At 57.4% G+C, this 19,148-nt stretch overlaps 7 protein-coding genes across 7 annotated transcripts; 3 read left to right on the top strand and 4 right to left on the bottom strand.

The window, feature by feature from the left end:
* Positions 1–136: 136 nt before the first annotated feature.
* On the bottom strand, positions 137–2,865 carry SCHCODRAFT_02627251 (NTF2-like protein). Its single transcript, XM_003031994.2, has 10 exons — positions 2,608–2,865; positions 2,257–2,481; positions 2,068–2,199; positions 1,773–2,011; positions 1,524–1,721; positions 1,077–1,471; positions 956–1,022; positions 711–894; positions 524–655; positions 137–473 (listed from the first exon to the last, which is right to left on the bottom strand). The coding sequence occupies exons 1-10, from the start codon at positions 2,839–2,841 to the stop codon at positions 435–437; spliced, it is 1,845 nt and encodes a 614-aa protein (XP_003032040.2). The 5' UTR covers positions 2,842–2,865; the 3' UTR covers positions 137–434.
* A 241-nt stretch (positions 2,866–3,106) lies between these two features.
* SCHCODRAFT_02627244 (DAO-domain-containing protein) lies at positions 3,107–5,909 on the bottom strand. The gene is made up of 6 exons (XM_003031995.3): positions 5,306–5,909; positions 4,804–5,239; positions 4,623–4,738; positions 3,957–4,537; positions 3,705–3,843; positions 3,107–3,647 (listed from the first exon to the last, which is right to left on the bottom strand). The coding sequence occupies exons 1-6, from the start codon at positions 5,710–5,712 to the stop codon at positions 3,284–3,286; spliced, it is 2,043 nt and encodes a 680-aa protein (XP_003032041.1). The 5' UTR covers positions 5,713–5,909; the 3' UTR covers positions 3,107–3,283.
* A 229-nt stretch (positions 5,910–6,138) lies between these two features.
* On the top strand, positions 6,139–7,678 carry SCHCODRAFT_02503457 (uncharacterized protein; the record flags this gene model as incomplete). Its single annotated transcript, XM_003031558.2, has 4 exons — positions 6,139–6,267; positions 6,322–6,377; positions 6,434–6,539; positions 6,596–7,678. 4 exons carry the CDS (start codon positions 6,139–6,141, stop codon positions 7,676–7,678), a joined length of 1,374 nt encoding a protein of 457 aa, XP_003031604.1.
* Positions 7,679–7,957: 279 nt separating this feature from the next.
* On the top strand, positions 7,958–9,417 carry SCHCODRAFT_02668235 (uncharacterized protein; the record flags this gene model as incomplete). The annotated part of the gene is made up of 2 exons (XM_003031559.2): positions 7,958–8,089; positions 8,146–9,417. 2 exons carry the CDS (start codon positions 7,958–7,960, stop codon positions 9,415–9,417), a joined length of 1,404 nt encoding a protein of 467 aa, XP_003031605.1.
* A 228-nt stretch (positions 9,418–9,645) lies between these two features.
* Positions 9,646–13,773, bottom strand: SCHCODRAFT_02668234 (uncharacterized protein; the record flags this gene model as incomplete). The annotated part of the gene is made up of 15 exons (XM_003031996.2): positions 9,646–9,718; positions 9,768–9,824; positions 9,874–10,215; positions 10,265–10,367; positions 10,415–10,510; positions 10,563–10,758; positions 10,814–10,955; positions 11,007–11,077; positions 11,129–11,457; positions 11,531–12,005; positions 12,226–13,071; positions 13,121–13,368; positions 13,429–13,539; positions 13,587–13,652; positions 13,701–13,773. 15 exons carry the CDS (start codon positions 13,771–13,773, stop codon positions 9,646–9,648), a joined length of 3,228 nt encoding a protein of 1,075 aa, XP_003032042.1.
* A 1,605-nt stretch (positions 13,774–15,378) lies between these two features.
* Positions 15,379–15,796, bottom strand: SCHCODRAFT_02627239 (uncharacterized protein). Its single transcript, XM_003031997.2, has 2 exons — positions 15,690–15,796; positions 15,379–15,636 (listed from the first exon to the last, which is right to left on the bottom strand). Exons 1-2 carry the CDS (start codon positions 15,758–15,760, stop codon positions 15,441–15,443), a joined length of 267 nt encoding a protein of 88 aa, XP_003032043.2. The 5' UTR covers positions 15,761–15,796; the 3' UTR covers positions 15,379–15,440.
* Positions 15,797–18,470: 2,674 nt separating this feature from the next.
* On the top strand, positions 18,471–18,989 carry SCHCODRAFT_02627235 (uncharacterized protein). The gene is made up of 2 exons (XM_050345400.1): positions 18,471–18,691; positions 18,754–18,989. Exons 1-2 carry the CDS (start codon positions 18,520–18,522, stop codon positions 18,900–18,902), a joined length of 321 nt encoding a protein of 106 aa, XP_050200218.1. The 5' UTR covers positions 18,471–18,519; the 3' UTR covers positions 18,903–18,989.
* Positions 18,990–19,148: the final 159 nt, after the last annotated feature.

Raw genomic sequence — 19,148 nt, 5'->3', positions numbered from 1 at the left:
CACGCGCCCGCCCGGATCCCTCGAATCCTCGGAATTAGATGCCTTCGGGGATGCCTTGGGATCACCAGAACGCAGAACGTGGCCCCGGAACACTGACATGCAACTGACATGACCGTCTGGTGCAAGGCCCAAACCGGCCATAAAGACCCCCAGCCCATTGTTTTTCCCACTATCAATTGCGAGTCGAGCGCGGGCAGCAAATAGTAGTTGTGTGCGTGAGGTAATGTACAGATTCGTGTTGCAGTATGTATATTTCAATCAAAACAGCTATGCGTGGACGTGAACTCGTGGGGAAGCCAGGCAGGCGCCGCGGACAGCGATCCTGCACGTAACCCAATACCAACGAATAAAATACAGGATCAGAGGCGCGATGGCGATAGCATGAGGAACAGTCTGTAGATACACCATGTCTATTCAGCGTAGTCCGATTAAGGCTAGATGACTGCCGTGAACGCGTCGGGCGGGAGGGTTGTCTGTGGTCACCGGTCATTCCAGTACTCAGTCGACGAACGGAGGCACGAACCTTAACCGCTTCGAAGTTCGCCCACGCTCTATCCAGATCCCACGAATTGCCCACCAGACACTCGACGGAGTAGCTGACAGTCAACCCAGAACGGCGGCAGAGCTCGAGCACCATGGGTCGCTGCAGTTCCGGCTAACAGAAGTATCAGTATCATGATCAGACACGAGAGCGGACACCGAGCACGTACCACGGCATCGAGCGCCGCCTGCTGCGCGGGCGGGAGAACAGGTGTAGGTATAGGCTTCGGCTTCTGTACCGGCCCCTGCGCCTGCACTTGCAGCGGCCCCATGGCCCACACCTCGGGGCTCGAGTAGGCGCGCACCATAAGCTGATCGTTCAGGATCGCGACATCCCAGCCGGCGGCTTTCGCACTAGAAGGAATAAGATATTAAAATTCGACACGTTCTCCGGCCTCGAGCGCGGGAAACGTACCGCGAGCCATCAGCGGCTGGCGCCAGTAAGAACGTCCGATCAAAAGAACGAATGCCCTCTGGTCCGACTGGGGAACACGTGTTAGCATGCAGCTTGATATTGCCGGGATATTCTGCCTCACCTTCGGTAAACTCGCCATGCACGACGAGCATGAGGGCCATACTCGTGCCGTGCTTGACCGGGAACGCATCGATGCAGAACTTCTCGCTCGTGGACGCCATATCATGGCGTGTGCCCGGCAACTTGCATAGCGTCTCCATTATCGCCTGCGGTCCGGTGTGCAGGCTCCGATGGGTCATCTCCCCGCCTTGTAAGCGGTTAAGGTTTCTTGAGCCACCTTCGACGGCCGTGAACCAGTTGTTCCAAACCAGCTTCTTGTTGTTGGCCATCTTGTAGTGCAGGCCTTGTATACGTGCGCGGATAGGTATAGTGGCGTTGACGGAGTAGGAGAAGTAGGAGGCGTCGTCGTATACGTCTATCAACCCAGCCCGTTGGTTGTCGAACGTGGGGAAGTAGCTGCGATAGTAGCATGAGTATATCAGAGAAGTCCGATAGCCGAAAAGCATACCGCATGAGGAAATTGTTGATAAGTACGCCATCCACACCGGTTATGAACGAGCCACCCATAGGTAACGGGAACGACGTTGATTTGGTCACCGGCACGGGGGTAGATGATGAAGATGCCGCCTCGGGGACGTCGAAACTAATCTTCATGATCGGTTCCTGGTCGAGCAGCTCAAGAGTTGTAAAGCGCCGTGCCATCTCACTAAGAATCCATTGATTAGCCCCAGTTATACGATTGATCGAGTCAACACACAGTCTATACTGCTCGCCACGATTATGCTGGTACTCTGTCTCTCGTACAGGATTACCACCAAGCAAGAGTTCCCGCAGATGGACCATCTTGCCCTTGCGAGCAGCTATATGATCCAAATCCCGCATGACTCGCAACTGGTTGTTCACGAGTGACAGGTTCTCGAGTTTGGGTAGGTAGTGGTTGAGCGACTTCAGATGGTCGCCGCGCAAATTGTTGTTTGCCAGTGACAACGTCTGAACCTGTATGACTCATTGTCAGCACGGCCACGAATGTGCTCTAGGGACGGGGGACGCACCTCAGGCTTGAGCTCTGAGGCAAGCTTGTACAGGACAGCGGCTTCGCGAGCAGCGTCTTGCATATTTCTGTGCGAAATGACTCCAGGAACGGTGAGGTGGTTCTTCTTGACGATGGGGTCTTGAGACATGGCCTTTGAGAGAGTAAAGGTCAGCTAAGCGCCCCAATTCAAAGGGCCTAGCGGACGCACCTCGAGATTCAAAAAGCGCGCTTCTGGGTTCCATCTACTATGCACGAATTCCCTAAGTTTGGCGACGGTGCTGACGGAGGCGCGGACGGGTATCCTTGATGGGGACTCCGAGACCGCGTTTCGTCGCGCGCGCGTCGAGCTCAGCGAGCTGCCGACGCGGGACGCGCCCCGGATCGAAAGCGAGTCCGATGCCGCAGCGGCTGCGACTGCTTTGCGGCCAGCGGTCTGATGACGGGGCGCGCGCGCGATGAATCACCGAACAAGACACCAGGATCAGAGGGAGGAGGGACAAGGCGGGGCGGAGTTCGTAAGGGCTGCTGCATTGCTATGAGGAAAGTGAGTAGTATTTACCGCTTTAGCGCTCGAGGGGCCGGTGTTCTTGTACTGTTCGATGGGGTTCATGCGGTGGGACCGGAGGCGCGAGTTGGTCTTGCGCCCGCCGGGCTTGTCGTGGTGCGTCGCGTCGCGCATCTTGGCGTCGCCCTCGCTGTCAGTCGCCTTGCGCTTGTTGCCAGCGAGGCCGACGCTGCGCAGCGTGGCGCTGGCGAGATTGCGCGGCGGCGCCGGCGCGGCTGGTGTTGGCATCATTGTCGTTGTCGTGGCGGGCGGTGCGCGCGTTGGGCGCGGGCCTGGTCGTTACGCGTGTTGTGATGAGTAGGGGAATGTGGGTCTGGGATGCGAAGATGGTCGTCGGCGCGACGAGATCGTGGTAAGTGGTAAACAGTGGTCGCGGCAGACGCCGGCGCCCTTCTCGAAAAATGGCTGTGCCGCGACACGTGAAATGACGTCACGTGCATCTTTCCAAGTTCAACTCTCCGAGCCAGTCTCTTTGTTCCTCAAAGGACGCTTAAGCATCTCCGCTTGCTAGACCCTTGTTACCTGGTCACATACAGGCTTTTGATTCTATCTGCTACCTGCTAATACCTTCTACTAACACCGAATCAGTCTGATCGGCAATCCTTTCGATGCCACCCTGGAATGCCACGCCGCTATTGTTAAAACCTTCACGTATTTTCTTCGGGCTCATCTACTCCGCCAACGCCGCCATCATACCATCCAAGCTTGCCTTCTTCCATCTCTCTTGCGTAAACAAGAATGGTTCAGGAAGGTCATCTGGCAATAACTTCGCGGGGTCGTCGGTCGCTTCTTTGAGGTTATCATCCGTCTCTTCCTGGAGGATCATGCGCGCAAGCGCTCGAGCGCAGATCCACGCGTGAACCATGCCCTCGCCGCTGAAGCCCGCCGCTACCCATTCGCCCGAGGGTGCAAGCAAGGCGCGAGCGTTCGGCGCTTTGTTGTCTGAGTCGACAAGTGTGTTCTTTGTAGCGGTTTCGCTTTCGCTCGCCGTCGGAAGTTCACTCGTTGAGCGTTCCGCTAATTCAGCAGGGACCCTGTGCAGTGTGGTAAGTTACTAAGTGGTCAAAATGCCTACGGTCCTGCTCACTTACCTCCCGACCCACGGCATGAAATCAGCGGAAATGCCTATAATCCCCGTCCATACCTCGACATTCACCCTGTCCTTGATCCCGCTCGACTTTCTGAAGTACGCACCCAGGGCGCCGGAAACGTATGCAGCGGTGCCAATGTCTGGAGGATGGCTGTTAGTATGTCGAGGGTCAGACACAACCCTTGGATTATGTGGGACGCAAAACGACGCGGGAACTTGCGCCAGAGACAAGAACAGATAATTCGTCACCCACCCACACCACTATCATCCGCGCAACCTAGGTCCGCATTGTCTAGGACACCATTGCCGTCGAGCGCGGCCGTATGGTGCAGGAAGCCGCCTCCAAGCATGAGCTCGCCGCGAGGTGGAGGGTAGGCGGTGAGTGATTTGCGAATTGTGGGTGCTGTCGACGCAGTCGCCTTTGAAATCGCAACACTTGCAGACGTCGCTTGGTCCGAGTCGAGTTTGGAGGTTGCAGACGCGCCGTCGCCCGCCAGCTGCTGCGTCAGATAGTCGAACTGGACCGTGCTCGCGGACGGGTAGAGTGTGAATGCGCGCGTGCCGAACCATTCAGGTGTGGCGGGCGGTTTGCCTCCATGTCCGCCTTCAGCCCCTGGTTCACCACCGCCCACCCACAGCTCTTGCTGGCTCATCGTCGCCCTCAATGGCACGATACGCTCCCGCAGGCACTCGAGCAGATGCGACGCATGCGCGTTCGTGGCGTGCACGACGTGGGAGGTACGGATGCGGCCGTTGGGCGTGTCGACGACGTAGCCTGTCCCAGAACTCAGCTGACAGATAGCCGTGCATGGCGTGTGCGTGAAGAGGGAGAACCTGAGAGGGGTTAGGTAAGTTCGGCAGTGCGGTGGAGGAATGATGAAGAGGAAGAGATAGAAGGGAAGGAAAGGACATTACTTACGAGTCCGCGTAATCATCTAGCAGCCTCTCCAGAATGCCGGTGACGAATCGATAGGGAAACATCGCACCACCAGGTATGCGGATGGCGCCGGCGACTTTGGGCTCGAGGTGGAGGGACTGGGAAAAGAATCAGTCATGCTCATATTCGACCTTGTGAGATGGTCTTGTCTGAGCGAGCCTACCTCGACGCACTCCTCCTTCCCCACCACCCGATACCTCGCCTTCACCTTCTCTTCCAGGTCATCATTGTCGGCGAGGTACTCCTCCAACTTCGCGCAAGACGCTTTGAAGAGCCCTTCATCGAAGAAGACGTCGTAGCTGTCGGTGCGGCGGCATTGGCTGTTGGTGAGGAGACTCGGGCTGTTCGTCAGGAGATTCGGGCTGTTCAACAGGAAAATCGGGCTGTTCGTCAGAAGTTTCAGGCTGTCGTTCATAGTGGCATCTTCTTCCGTACTAGAGCTGGCCTTTCTGAGCGCGTCCTCCTCCCGCGCAACTTCAAGTAAATCCTCGATATGCTGCAGGCGGAAGCGCACGACTTGGCATGCTGTCTCCAGACCGACCCGCGCTTTGAGCTGGGACCATTCGAGATAGGTGGGCGGCGTTATGTGGCCGCCATTTCTAGAAAATAGAGGACAAGTCAGCGTAACGTGTACGAAGGGGATGCATGACTATCGCCCCACATACCTCCCAGTCGCTCCATCACACGCGTCGCGCGCGTCGAGCATCAGGATACGCAACGGCTTGCCAGACATGAGGAGAGCGCGCGCAACGGAGGTCCCCGTGATACCGCTGCCGATGATGACGACGTCGGCGTAGGAAGGCAGCTTGGGCGCGTTGTCAGGATCATGAGAGCCTTCGTCGCTGGTGTTGAAGCCAGCCAAGAGGCGGGTGCCCTCAAGGTCATCTGAATGGCAAGCACCGCTGTTCTCCTTGCTTATGCGCGATGGAGGCACAGTCCAGAACGAGAGAGTCGGGTTCGAGACAGGTATTCCGGGTGATAGAGCCAAGCAGGAGGTCAAGCGGGAGTAGGACGTGTACAAGGAGCTCAGAGCATCGTAAGCAAGATATACGGCCGAGAGTATTGAGCCCATGATGACTGATGAGAAAGAGAGGTTGAGGGCGAGCTACATTTAGGACACTGTCTCAAGCTTCGGATATTTTCCGACTAATGAAGGCCTCAGAGGGTGTTAGCGCTGTATTTGTCGAGAAATTACAGCCTATAGTGATTGGCCGTCGCCGAATGGCCCCACGCGCTAGGGGGTTGTGGGATGGTACGAGAAATTGCCGAAAGGAGTAGTTGACAAGAGAACAAATAAAAGGGGACAAACAAGAAGTTCAACTCCGATTTTGTGGCGTTAAATCCGACGGCTAGAACGAAACACGGGGCGCAAATTCGCCGCCATTCGCGCTGTCGACGTCCCCAGCGTCCTAGACGCGTCACATATCATCTCCAGCCTCTACTGCGACTGTGTTACTCGTCTCCCACCCTGAGCGCCTCCCACACTTAGCACGTCACTATGCCCCCCAAACCGGCTCTCAAGGCCCCGGACGTAGAGCGCAGGCCCTCTACGGCCGAGATGCCACCACCGCCCCAGCCGACTGCTATCCTCCAGCCGGAGACGGAGGCGATGGCTGCTTGCCTGAAGGTCCGCATGCATGCGTGAGGTGTGCTCGTGGGGGAGGCTCAACGCGACGTACAGAGCTCGGCGGCGAAGGCGGCGCAGATATACAAGTTCTTCGCGGATGCGCGACGGTTGTGCGTGTTAGACTTTATGGCCGACAGAACTGGAGCTGATTTCCATGGACCTGCAGAGGTATCGAGAAGCATGCGCCGAACCCACCGCGGTCGCTCACGACGGCGCTTGGCACGCAAGTGGCGAAGTACGACCAGCTGTGTGATCACGCTGAGTCGCGTTTGGTGCGAGGGCTTTATGGACTTTGGTCATGGTTGAAGTCACTCATACGTCCCTGCAGTTGCGCGCGATCGCCGTACTACAGCAAGAGCTCACGGAAGAAGAGCGTCGGATGTCGAAGGCGCAAGCGACCGCCCCCTCCTCCCCCATGAGCGTCGATCAGCAGTTGCCCCCATCTGGCGCGAGCGCGCCGCCGACAACGCCAGCAACGAGCCCAGTCGTGCCGACGAACTCGGCCGCGCGCCGCGGCTCGACCATCTCCCTCTCCTCATTGAACCGCGCCCCCTTCCCGCACAAGCTCGATCTGTCGACCGTACGCGGTCCGGCAGACGATATACTCGCGCTGTCAAGTGGGCTGTCCTCCCCAGTCACGTTGGCACCGAAGTCTGCACGACCGATGAGCTCGACGGAGTACTCGAACGATCTTATGATGGCGGCACTCACATCGTCTTCGTCGGATCCATCGCAAGCGCCGCTATCAGCAGCTATGGGCGGCCCACCGCCAGGCGCGATGGGGCCTCCGCCGCCTCCCCAGGCCATGGAAACCATCGACCTGACTGGTGATCTGGACGTACCAGGTCCGGGCGAGGTCGGCGGCTCCGCTGAGAAGCCTATCGAGCTTGACTTGGACGGCATGGACCTCGACATGTCGATGGACATCAACATGGACATCCTGGGCGGGCAAGGCGCGACCGGCGAGAAGGCAAACGCAGAACAAGGACAAGGAGACAATGCGCCAGACACAGCGATGTTTGATCTGACTTCCTTCGGAGACGAGTCGAGCACACAGAAAGACGGCAACGAGCCATCACCAGGATCTCTATTGGCGCAGTTCCAGTCGAGCGAAGCCGGGAGCGTAGCAGATTCAACGAACGACCTGTTTGGGGACAGCGGGGGCGGCGAGAACACCAACATTGACTTTGGCACCGAGTCCTTCAGCATGGGCGACATGAACAACATGCAGAACATGGCTGAGATGAACGACATGAACAACATGAGCGACATGAACATGATGGACTTCACCGACATGGGCAACCTGAATGACCTGCTCAGCATGGGCGGCAGCGGCGGCGAAGGCGGCACGAGCACGATGGAGCAGCAGACGAGCGACGGCCAGCAGCCCCAAGACACGATAGTGCCATGATGCGACGGGATACGTTCTGTGTTTATTCGTGCGTGCAATGTTATGTTCGAACTTTGATGCTCTTTGTTTGTCCCGTCCCCATATGGTATTTAAAGGTGAGGCGCGTGCCCATCACGTGAGCCGCTTTGCCCCCTCCCTACGCAGCGACGCGGCTCTTTCGCTTGGACCGCCGATTGCATTCGCCCCTTCATATCTCCCCGACACCGCCTTCTATCTCTTTGTCTGTGTCTCGGCTAGATAATGGATAGCCCGGCAGCACGCTCGCCGGTGCTCTTTTCCATGCCGGAGAAGGGCACCGTCTGCGTCATCCAGATTGACCCGGTCAAGACGCTGGAGGAAACGGGAGACAAAAAGCTCGCATTGTCTGCGAGGAGCCTCACGGCTGGCAAGTACCTCGCCTGCATCACGGACGTGCGTGTGCTTGTCTTCGGGCTCTTTTCTTCTCGCTGACTGTCGCGGTTTCGCAGACGATTTCGTCGTTCGTGACGCCGAGTCGCCCCGACTTGTACAACGTCGCCTTCATCTCGGAAGGGGTCCACAGCAGGGTCTCCAATACGGGCATCGACGACACCTGCGCCGTCGCTATCTCTCCCAACAAGCGCGTCCTCCACGGCCGACAGCCCATCGTGATGTCGAGCAACCTGCTCATGGCCCAGCCCTTCATGTCGATCCCAATCGGGGAGACGGCGAAAGTGCGCATCGCGTCGCAGCTCACGCCCCACCGCCCCCAGTTTAAGATCCCTCCCAACGAGCTCGCGCGATGGAGGGAGTTCAGCGTGCAGGCGGATACGGACGGGGAGGACCTTGACGCATTTGGCTCCCCGACGGCACCTCAGGAGGAGTGGGATCAGCCGGGGTCGCCGTGGGCCCCCGAGCTTGGGATCCCGAGGAAGAAGAAGGACCTGCCCTTCGTGCCCGACGGAGAGATGGACCCCACCATCCGCATCGTCCCTCCGACGCCCGAGGTCGACGACTCTGGGTACTACGACCCCTTCGGCATCCTCGTCCCTCCCCCTCCGCCCGTGCGCGAGCCTGAACCCGAGGTAGACGACGATCGCAGTTGCGCCAGCTCGGACACGACGATCACCCGGGGTTACATCCACGACTACCCTCCCAGCCTCCTCGACGCCGAGACCTTCGCCAGCGATATGGTCAACTACGACGACGAGAGCCTGATCCGCGCCCGCGGCTACTACGACGACGACGCCTCCGTCGACCTCTTCAGGATAATGTACAACAAGGAGCGCCGCGAGCGCGAGCCAGACGAGCTCTCAGAGATCGACAAGCAACGCGAGCTCGAGAACCCGACGCGGCATCTCCCCATTGTCAACATCGACTTCGACGTCGACGGTGCGATCCGGAGGGGCGAGCTGTGCGACTTCCGCCAGTTCTACCGCGAGCGGCACACGCTGGACTACATCATCCGCGACCGCCGGCGCGAGATCCTGTGGGACATGTGGAAGTCTGCGAAAGAGTCGTACTCCTACTACCACGCCTTCATTCCGGGTCCGCTCCCCATCGCCAAGCTGCGCAGGGCGAAGGCGATTGTCAAGCACGGGCGAGAGGCGCGCCAGTACCTGCAGAAGCACAAGGTCGCCGACGAAGAATCAATCATATGCAATATAGTGCAGTACAAGGTGGGGAAGAGGCTCGAGGAGCAACGCCTGGTGTCGGAGCAGACGAAGAAGCCTCGCATTATCGGTTGGCGGGCGAGTTGGGCTGCTGGGATCACGGGTTAGACTCATGTTCTTCTTCTTATGTACACGCACGGCCTGCACAGGCAGGCACCAGAGACACCCTACACCACCACCGCTATGCTACTTGCTCGCTTTCATCTTCGCTTGTGTATATTGCTATCTCGCTGTCACGAAATACTAACACATGTACTGCTTCCAATGTCACATATGGTTCCTAATCTGGCCTGATTCGACGACTGAAGAATGGGTGGGTATAAAGGACTAGGTAGGTCATGTCGTCGGTCGCATCTCTCTGAGTTTCTTCGAGAATGCCTCCCTGCAATGATAATGTGTAACCTCGCCTCTGCATCTCGTGTCAGTACAAGTATCTAATAGTCAGACAAGTTACTCACCTTGGCGAATGTACCGCGATGACCGTGTTCCCCAGTCGCTTGTGGCAATTCGGACATCTGCGAAGCTATCAGCCACCAGCAACCAGAGATCCAACACTTCACGCACGTCCACGTATCCGTTATCCTCACTCTCCTCGACTGCAGCGACATCAGCTTCCTCGCCACCTGCTCGCTGCGCGCCTTATGAATATGCCGCACGACGTGCGAATCAAACAAGGGCGCGCGGAGGGCATCGATGAGGAATGGTCGAATGTCCTGCGCAGTCACCAATGGTGGAACCAGCTCAAGTACGGCGAGCGGGTCTAGTCGGGGACCGTGTCGACCGACGAGGTCGAGGGCGGGTGCAAGGAGGTGCGTGTTGCTGGGATCTCGTGGTCGGAGGTATATGCGGAGGAGGGTGAGGAAGATGGTGCTGCCGGGGTTGGATGCGTAGATCCGTTTGCAGTACCTTGTGAACAGTCAGCGAAGGATTACTCAAGATGGATGGGCTGACTTGCTCTTCTGCCTTGATGTAGTCCTGTAATTTATACACGTATAGCTCGAGGGCTTGGTCGTGTCTGCCTAGTCGGCCAAGAAGAATTGCTCGTGCTTCGTACAGGTCTGGGACAAGATGAGCATTCGCAAACGCATATCAGGAATGTTCTTACCAGTCCCGGACAGCAGCGAGTATATCCTGTCGACGCGATAGTGGTGGGTATTGTCAAGGAATGCCAGCAGCTTGTTATAGGCCTCTGAGCGTGCAGCTAAGCACAAAGTCAGCCCGCGTGTCTTTGTACATCATGACAAAACACTGACCATCATCGCCGCGCTTCCGAGCGCCCATCGTCAGTTGCAGATACAGCTCCGCCAGCCTGTCGTGGAATAGCGGCGACTCTTCCCCTCTTTCGTCGATGATGTACTCGATAAACCGTGCGCAAACCTCGGGTCCGATGCTCTGCAGGAAGTCGGCAACGGCCTGCCGAGGGAGCTCGACCTCTTCCGATGTGAAGATCTACACGACGATTTCAAGGACCTGTTTGGACGCAAGGTTGATCTGAAGAGCATACCTGGAAGGCAATGTCACGGTCCTGCTCGAATATCCATCGTGAGTATCGGAATATCAAGTCCATGTACTCTGGGCCCAATCTTGCGAGGTAGTCGACCGAGGGCATAAGCTTGGTCTCCATATCGTCTTCCTCCTCGCCCAACCTACGCAAGGTCAGGCGTCCGAGCGTGAAAGACACAAAGGTTGGCACTCACTGCCGCAACAAGTCAAGCGCCTTCCCATGCATCCTCTTGCCGTAGTACAACGACCTCAGCTCCACGAATTTCTGGGCATCTCATCAGCGCCATCCCGCAAGCCTCACATATTCTTTACCCACCTTCCGTGCCCTCAGTTCCTCCTCCACCTCCGTCACCTCGCACCAATTCGGCCGACTACACAGCGGGCGCAGCAGCGCTGGCTGGATCAGCAGGTACGATTTGAACAGGCCGGTGTCCACGATCTGCGCAAAGCGGACCAATTGTTCAGGCGTCAAGCTGCTCAAGGGTGCGTTGGGGAGGGAGAAAATCTCGTCGAGGGAGGCCTCGGAGAGGGGGGTGATGCCGTCCTGCTGGGAGTCGATGTGGAGAGCGTGAAGGGCTGCTGCTGCTTTAGCACGGCGGTCAGAGAGGTAGCGCATGAGGGCATCGACGGAGCGGCGAAGGTCGTCTAGAGGAATCTATCAAGGGGTGGTTCTGAGAAATCAAGGAAGATGACCTGCCTGGCTGCCCGCGCTTCTGACTGCGGATGGACGCCGTGTCATCATCGTCACTACCCAGAATCGATGCTGGCCTCAACCGCCTCTTCACGCTCTCTAACCTCGACTCTGTCGCCACACTTGCTTTCCTCGCGTGCCCCGCAGGCGCCTGCTTTTCCGCCGCCTGCTGCGCCAAAGACTCCGAGGAAGACGTGGGCGGGATCGTCGATGTAGTCGTACCCTCACCACCCGACCCTGTCGTCCCCGTCATCGACTTTGCGTCCCCCGTTGTCGACTTCGTTTCCCCAGCGCTAGACGACGGACTCTCCGGCCCACCGAATAGCGGGATCCACTCCTCTCTGGGCACCGCCAGACGCCCAGAGATCTCCGGCGGGTACAGTGCGACAACCTTCGCTGGGTTCACGTCCAGGCTCAGGAAGGCTAGGATCGCATCATCGTACTGGCCGGCCTTGAACTGTGCGACGGCGTTGAGGGCTTTGATGAGCGAGCAGCGTTGAGGCTGGTTTCGATGTCAGTAAGGCAGACTACTAGAGAAAATTCCGAAAAGTAAAGAAGGACACGAAGGAAGGGCTTGGCAGCTTGATCATTGCCACACTTGCTCGACCTAACAAACCGGACGAACGAACAAACAAACAAACAAAAGCAGCCACGTGCCAAGTTGAACCGTCCTCGTGACGTCACAGCCACGCCTTCCTCTTCAAGCTCACTGCCGCGCTCACCTTGTCATCCAGGACACCATCTTCGACTTCTTCCAACAGTGCTAGCGCGCTCGCATACTCCCCCTCAATCACCAACTCGTCCAGTTGCTGCGCCCACGGCTTCATGCGGAACTGCCATACCGTGCTGCCCTCAGCCGCTGCCGCGGCCTTGTCCGTGGGTGTCGAGAGCGCAAGCAGTAATGGCGACTTGGATGTCGACTTGGGCTGCGGCGGGGCAGTGAGGAGGCGGAGGGTGGCGTTCGGGATGGTGGCAGTTGACGTTGCGGAGGCTTTGGTGGGGGACGTAGATGTAGAGGCGAGGGTGGATGTAGAAGTAGACTCTGGCGCAGCGAATGGGTATGGCACGGTCTGCACGGCTTGCATAGAGAGCGCGGAGTAGAGCTGGACAACGGAGGTCTGGTGAAACTGCTGCGTCGTATTGATTGGCGAGGCGCGGTCGGGGACAGTGCCGGCGGGGAATGAGCAGAAAATATAGGGCTTCACGTAGGCGATGTCCTCCGGCGACGTCGGCCACTGTATCGTGGATGGCCTCGTCACCTTGCCCTCAGGCCCAACAAAGATACCCTCGGTATCCTTTGTGATCAGTCCCTCGTTCTCCGCGACCTGCAGGACCTCGGGCTTCTGTCTCGCACCCAGTGCGAGCGCCATGTAGCCTGACAAGCCGGTGAAGGCGCCGACGCCCATGGCAGTAGTTGTAGATGGCTGTGGAGGTGGTGGGGTGGAGATATCGGTGACGGTCATCGCGGGGATGTCGAAGGTGGCGTATTCCGTGGGGGAGTAGCCAAAGCAGACGACATCAGGGTTCAGGAAGGCCATCGCTCGCGGAGAGTGAGGAAGTACAAGTTCCTGTGCTTTTGTGAGCATACAGGACTGAGGTCGTGCATGCATTCCTCACCTTGGTGTCCTGCGCGTCTCCGTCTCTCCAGCTATAGATGACGACGCGTCGCCTGCACCCAATGACGAGTTGGGTGATCAGAGTGGGTATGGCTTTCGGGCTCTTGCCCGCGTCCGAGTCTACCGGCTTGCCATATGGCTGCAGATGTTGTATGGATGTGTTGACCGCGAAGGATAGCGCGCCCTTGGCCTTGACGAGGGGGGTAGGCGGAGCAAAGGAGGGCAGGGGGAGGAGAGTAACCGTCGAATCTGAGTACGCGAGAACATGATCAGTGAATGGCTTCGGGGAGGTCGTACTGCGATACGCACCCGAGAGTATAGCGACCGAGTTCACGTCCTTGATGAATGCGACTTGCTCTATCGCTCGTCGCGATATATTCTTCTTGCACTCGACGAGCGTCGCCGCCTCCTTGCCCTCAACTGCATACTCTCAGTACTCATACTTTCGCAGCCACTCAACACCTTACCTGGCTCATATTCCACCCCATACACATACAAACTCCCAGTCGCGGTCCCCAAGTAAAGCCTGTCGCCTACGGAGCCTCAGTAACTCCATCAGCTCAGTGCTCGCCACCACGCGCCTTGGCCCGTCGCGCACTCGACTTTCTCCTTGAAGGAGGAAATGAGGGGCGTGGGGTCGTTGAATGGCGGCATTTTGGGCGCTCCAGATGTCTTCAGAGGTAGGAGGCGCCTGCTGGTATCATGACACTGACAGTGGGGAGCGAGAGGCGCGGGGCGCGGGCCGATAGCCGGTGACGCGTCCAGCGGCGGGCGTTCAAGTTGCCTTCCGTGGCGTCGTTCGAGCTGAGTCGTTGCGTGCCGTACACATCCGATCCGCCTCAAGCTTGCCGGGCTGGCGTGCTCCCAGATTAGTCGACGTCGACGTCGACGCCGTGCCGTCATTGCGTCACACACGTCACGGCCGTTGAATGGCACCGCGCGCGCATATGTCCCTCTTTCGCGGCGTGACAAAGGGATGGTTGTTTGTGAGGTGTTCGCCAACTTCATCTTTTTCGTGTGGTCAGGACGGCCTCGGGATTGTCCTCTTGTTGTCGGGTAAAGCGGATTAGATAGCTCTCTGTACTTTTCCCACTTTTTGTTTATACACTCTACTCGTCCTCTGCTCTCCTCACCCACTGTCCTCTCTCCGTCCTCCTCTTCCGCTCTCCGACTTACGTCTCTACTTACCGGCACTGTGACCAAATCGCCGAGGGGTGTATACGACGAGTCCTCGACAACAACTGCACCAATCCGTTAGTTACTGCACAATCCCATTCCTTGCACTCGCACCACCCTACATCTCTCTCCGCTAGCCCACACCTCTTCTCGCACCTCCCCAACCACCTACCCTCCTCCGTACCTCCCTTTCTGGACTGTCACACTTCCGTACACCTGCATAAGTAACCGGTGAGCAATGCTTTAAGCTTGCACCCTTGATTGACAAGGTGAGCACGCTAATGCCTGTCAACATTCATTCGTCTCCTTGCTTGTTGGAGGAATGTAGATGCTCTGTGCCTGACTGAAGATCGAACGGGTTATCGTAAGACTTTGCTGCGCATTTGGGAGCTCGTATGTTCAATGGTGGTGTATTTACTGTCTCCCGACTATTTGTACGTCTGTGTGGAGGTAATCTAGCCCTACCTACCAGAGCCTTGCAGTATACCAGTTTTCGACCGTCGCAATCTGCCATTCGTAACTTGTTCGTACACAATGAAATCCCAACCACACTCAACACCCGCTCAACACTCGACAACACCCTGCCGACTCAACGAGTCCACCCAGCGCCTATTCCTTCATCGTGCGCACTCGGCGACGCTTTCCCTCACCCGTCGGACACTGACGTCGCCGCTCGCCGGACGTCGATACGTTGCCTCAGCGCTCGGCGCGGGTCACGTGACGTGTTCAACTTTCGGGGCCGCGGGTACACGTGGCGGCCGGCAGTGAGCGAGAGAGGCGAGGGTGAGCGGTTGGAACGGTGAGGTCGGCGGGGAGGGTCGGCGAGGGTGGCAGTAACGGCGGCAAGCACGGCCGGAGGTTGAGAAAAGTTGGATTTGGATGTTGAGATCTCCGGAATGGTGGGGTAGGCAGGAGACGGCGGGCTGCGCGATCAGTACAAAGTTGCTAGAGAGTAGTAGTCTACAAAGTACAACGTAATCTACGACCTAGGGAGCTGTGAGCGACGCGCGGGAGGTGAGAAGAAGGGTTAGGACTCACCTAAGAAGGCTGATACGAGTCAAGTTAGAAGTCCATTACCTCGCTCGGCGGACGGCGATACGTTGCTTCACGACTTGATCCGGGGACTTTACGGCCTGATTCGAGGACTATACGGCTTGATTAGACGACAGGCGAGGGCGAGCGGCGAATGGGGATGGTGATGACAAGCGAGCGGTGGATGATGGCGACGAGCGTTGGATAACCCATTTCTTCCTGTAGACCTGGGTGACCTTGACCTCCCGACTGTTGTACTTGACGTGTGAAATGCAGACCTCGTCGTGCTTGTTAACAACGAGGACACGCCTGAAGAACATACATCAGCCAAGCGACCGATGAGGGACAGGAATACGATGCACGTTGTGCTTGCCGCGGAGCGCCTTCGACGGGGACGAGGTTGCGATGCTCGACAGAGCCTTGACGAGGACATGGCCTTCGACAGAGCCTTGACGAGGACATGATCTTGCGCCGGACGGACGAGGGCGACGGCTTGAGAGCGCGGCGACTTTGTGGCGTGGCCTGTAGGTCTGCAGAGGACAGCGGAGGTCGCTTGCGAAAGATGAAGGTCGATAACGAAAGGCGAATGTCGATAGCGAGGTCATCTATGAGCAAGGTTAGCTCAAAATCGTAGAGATCACATAATAACGAACGCACCTAGAAGTGCACGACACCGCTCGGCGGACGAAGATATGTTGCTTGAGCGTGTGCGTCGACGGCGTGAAGGACGGCCGCGTCGCGGAGACCGTCAAGCGTGCGCCGCCTCGAAAGCGCACTGGAATCGACGAGGCTTCGAGCTTGAAGGGATGGGGAGGCTTGAAGGATCCTCGCAGGCCGATTGTCGTCGAAATCGAGCTGAAGAGTCATCGAAAGCCGAGCCTTGCAGAGTAGAGTGCATAGGCGTGCCGTAGAGTGGGGTGCATAGGAGCTTGAACGATGTTGAAGGCGAGCATCGTAGGGTGGAGTGCATAGAAGAGACTACGTAGTGATCAGCCTCGGATTTAGGGAGAGATCCGAAGGATGTACTCACCTGCTCACAAGGTGATGCTCGATGTGGAGACTGCATCGAGAGAGCGTGAGGCGATGGTACGACACGGTCTAGTCCTTAGCTTAAATACCGCAGGACGCCGCTCGCCGGGCGGCAACACATTGCCTCACAAGTGAAGCGCGATCTACGACAACGAGTAAGCGAGCCGTTCAATTCTACGCTGCGCAACTCACCCAAGACCCGCGTGTACCCAACTATCACCCCACTCGCGGGACGATGATGTGTTGTCTCACGGGTTGTGACCGAGTTCACTTCGCGGCTTGGCGGCAGTAGCGCGTCGAGAATGATCTTTGTGGTCTCACTAGAATGCAAATCAGTACTGAGTGCTAAGCGTGAGCACGTCCAACTAACCTGAGTAATGATACTCCTTGATTGGCGGACGGCGATTCGCTGCGTCACGACATGCTCGCGGCTGTTGGTGCTCGTTAAGAAGCGAGATCGAGGGCTTGAGTATTGAGGGCGATGCCAAAGGCAGAACGCTGAGAGATGAGAGTGAATATCGTATGAAACAAACGAGTGAATGGAAACTCACCGAGCATGTTCGCGTAGCAGCGACAATGATCTCCATCCCCAAGGTGACTACCACCGCTACCTCGCCGAGTTCGAGGGCGATCGAGACGCACATCGTATGAGTTGCGAGGAGTCCGCGGGAAATTGTTGTCGTACATCATCACCAAATTGGAGTATTGATCGAGGTTCAAGCGCGTCGAACGACGAAATGGCGATGTTCGTCGCGAGGCGTCGACGCGTTCGCACCGGCGACGCGCGGAGCCCTCTGAGCATGACTAGAAGCGTTGGGTTAGCCCGTTGACGATTCAATGAACACCCGAGAGACTCACCGATGAGCCTTGCCGCTGTAAAGCGCATGTTTTTGTTCTGCGCGAGAAGCCGAGCGATCCATCGTCCAGGTTGAGCTGCAACAACGTCAGCGGATGTCCGAAGCGCAGGGAAAATGAGATGCGAGCTAAAAGCTCGTGAGAGACAAGCAAGGAAGAAAAAGAAGCGGGTTCTTATGAAAATACAGGAATGAAGGAATGCATGAGAACATGGAGGGGAAGTGGAAGGCGAGAAGCAGGTGAATAGATAACTGAATATGGAGGGGAAGTGGATCGCCCGCCAGGCGCTAAGCATGAGCACGCGCAGCGCTCGACGCGTGGGCGATCAATGAGGAAATTGTGAAGAAGGCCGTAGACGGCTGCAGAGGTCGAACGTGAAAGGGAAATGGAGGGCCTCGCAACACAACACAGTCGAAAAGCAAGAAAAAGAAGAAACAAAGGGACCAACTCACCTAGAAACGTCGACGCGCTAGTCAGCGCCCGCGGATGGGCGATACGGGCATCGACGACCCGGGCGGACAGGCATTGAGAGCGCGGGTGAGGCGGGGAGGACGCGGGAGGGCAAGACGATGAGAGGGCACGCGAGGGATTGGAGGTACGAAACGACCCGAGGATACGTATATATGAGGAAGAACGCCGCACGGCAGACGTATCAACAAGCAAGCATGGACAAACTCACCGGCGACTGATCGCGTGCGGGGTGAGCCTATTAGTATCTGAGATGTTGCCCCTTCGGGCGCTCTCCGTGACCCTCGAATGAGAAGCTGGTGTCTGTGTACGCCGCGGACTGTGGGTTATGCAGATTCCGTGACCTTGCGCGGCGGAAAACTAGGTCAATTCGAGTTCGCCTCAGAAGCAGGGATTGGAGCATTTCGACTGCGAGCGCGGGCGATGTCTTGCGGATGTGGGCGAATACAAGGCATGAATTCACGCCTGAGGGACTTTTGAGGATATCTATATACACCGCATGGCGCTACAGCAAGCTCAGAATGCGCGCCCCAAATCATAGTGATGGTTCCAGTCGAAGAAGTACAACGGCGTGGCCCGCCGGAAAACCGGGACGAACCTCCGCGGCTCTTGCCGAACTCCCTTGTCTCCCGTCGCCACCAGCAATTCTGACCCATCGCATGCACGGGCACCGTCGGGAAGAGCGCGAAACAAATATTTCAGTGAATCTATACCCATCCTGAGCTACCCAAATCCGCCCGCGCAACATCGCACTCACAATCCCTTAAAGGTTCACGCGGTGGCGCGCAGTAAGGCTCGAGAACCGTTCGGACGACGTCCGCCGCCGAACGAATAGATACGATGGGTCGCGCACACAACAAAGACCACTTTCCTCGCTTCAGAGCACGACGCCAAGTCTCCGATGGGCGGGATCTGCGTTCTGTCTTATCGTTTCTGAAGGTCGAAGAGGTTTGCATGTGGAACTCGAGCTCTTCACCACCTCAAACGGTCACCCTACACAAAAATATATTCGGTTAGAACTATTATACCCAAAATCGATTCTACTGATGTTTTTGACAAAGCCTCTGCACTCAGAATCGCCTCGCGCACATGCGAACGCTATGCACGGCGCAAAAGGTGGTGGTTTGAATATGTGGCGTCGATTTCGGCGCACCTCCTGCATTGTCCTAGCGAGGGTGTGCGGCGCGGAAAGTACCCGAACATTGTCAGTGAGTGTGTCCTAGCATGCTTCGGGTGCGAGACGTGCCTGCGCTTACTACAAGTCTCGATATGCATACCCTCTCCTCCTCACTCCTACTTCGCCACCTATCTGCCTCTTCACCTGCGCTTACCGGAGTTCCGATTTCATCTCTGGTCTCAGCCTCGAGGTATGTGACTCACGACATGATCTCCTACGCGCGGAGTGCGCAATCGCGGGCAGGCAAGCTCTCGGCCCTCTCGCCCAAACTCCCTTTGCATCTTCCACCCTG

This window comes from Schizophyllum commune (genome assembly GCF_000143185.2).
Source record: "Schizophyllum commune H4-8 unplaced genomic scaffold SCHCOscaffold_6, whole genome shotgun sequence".
NCBI lineage: Eukaryota > Fungi > Basidiomycota > Agaricomycetes > Agaricales > Schizophyllaceae > Schizophyllum > Schizophyllum commune.
Note: the sequence above shows the minus strand (reverse complement) of the source record. Positions and strands in the feature narration are given on the sequence as shown.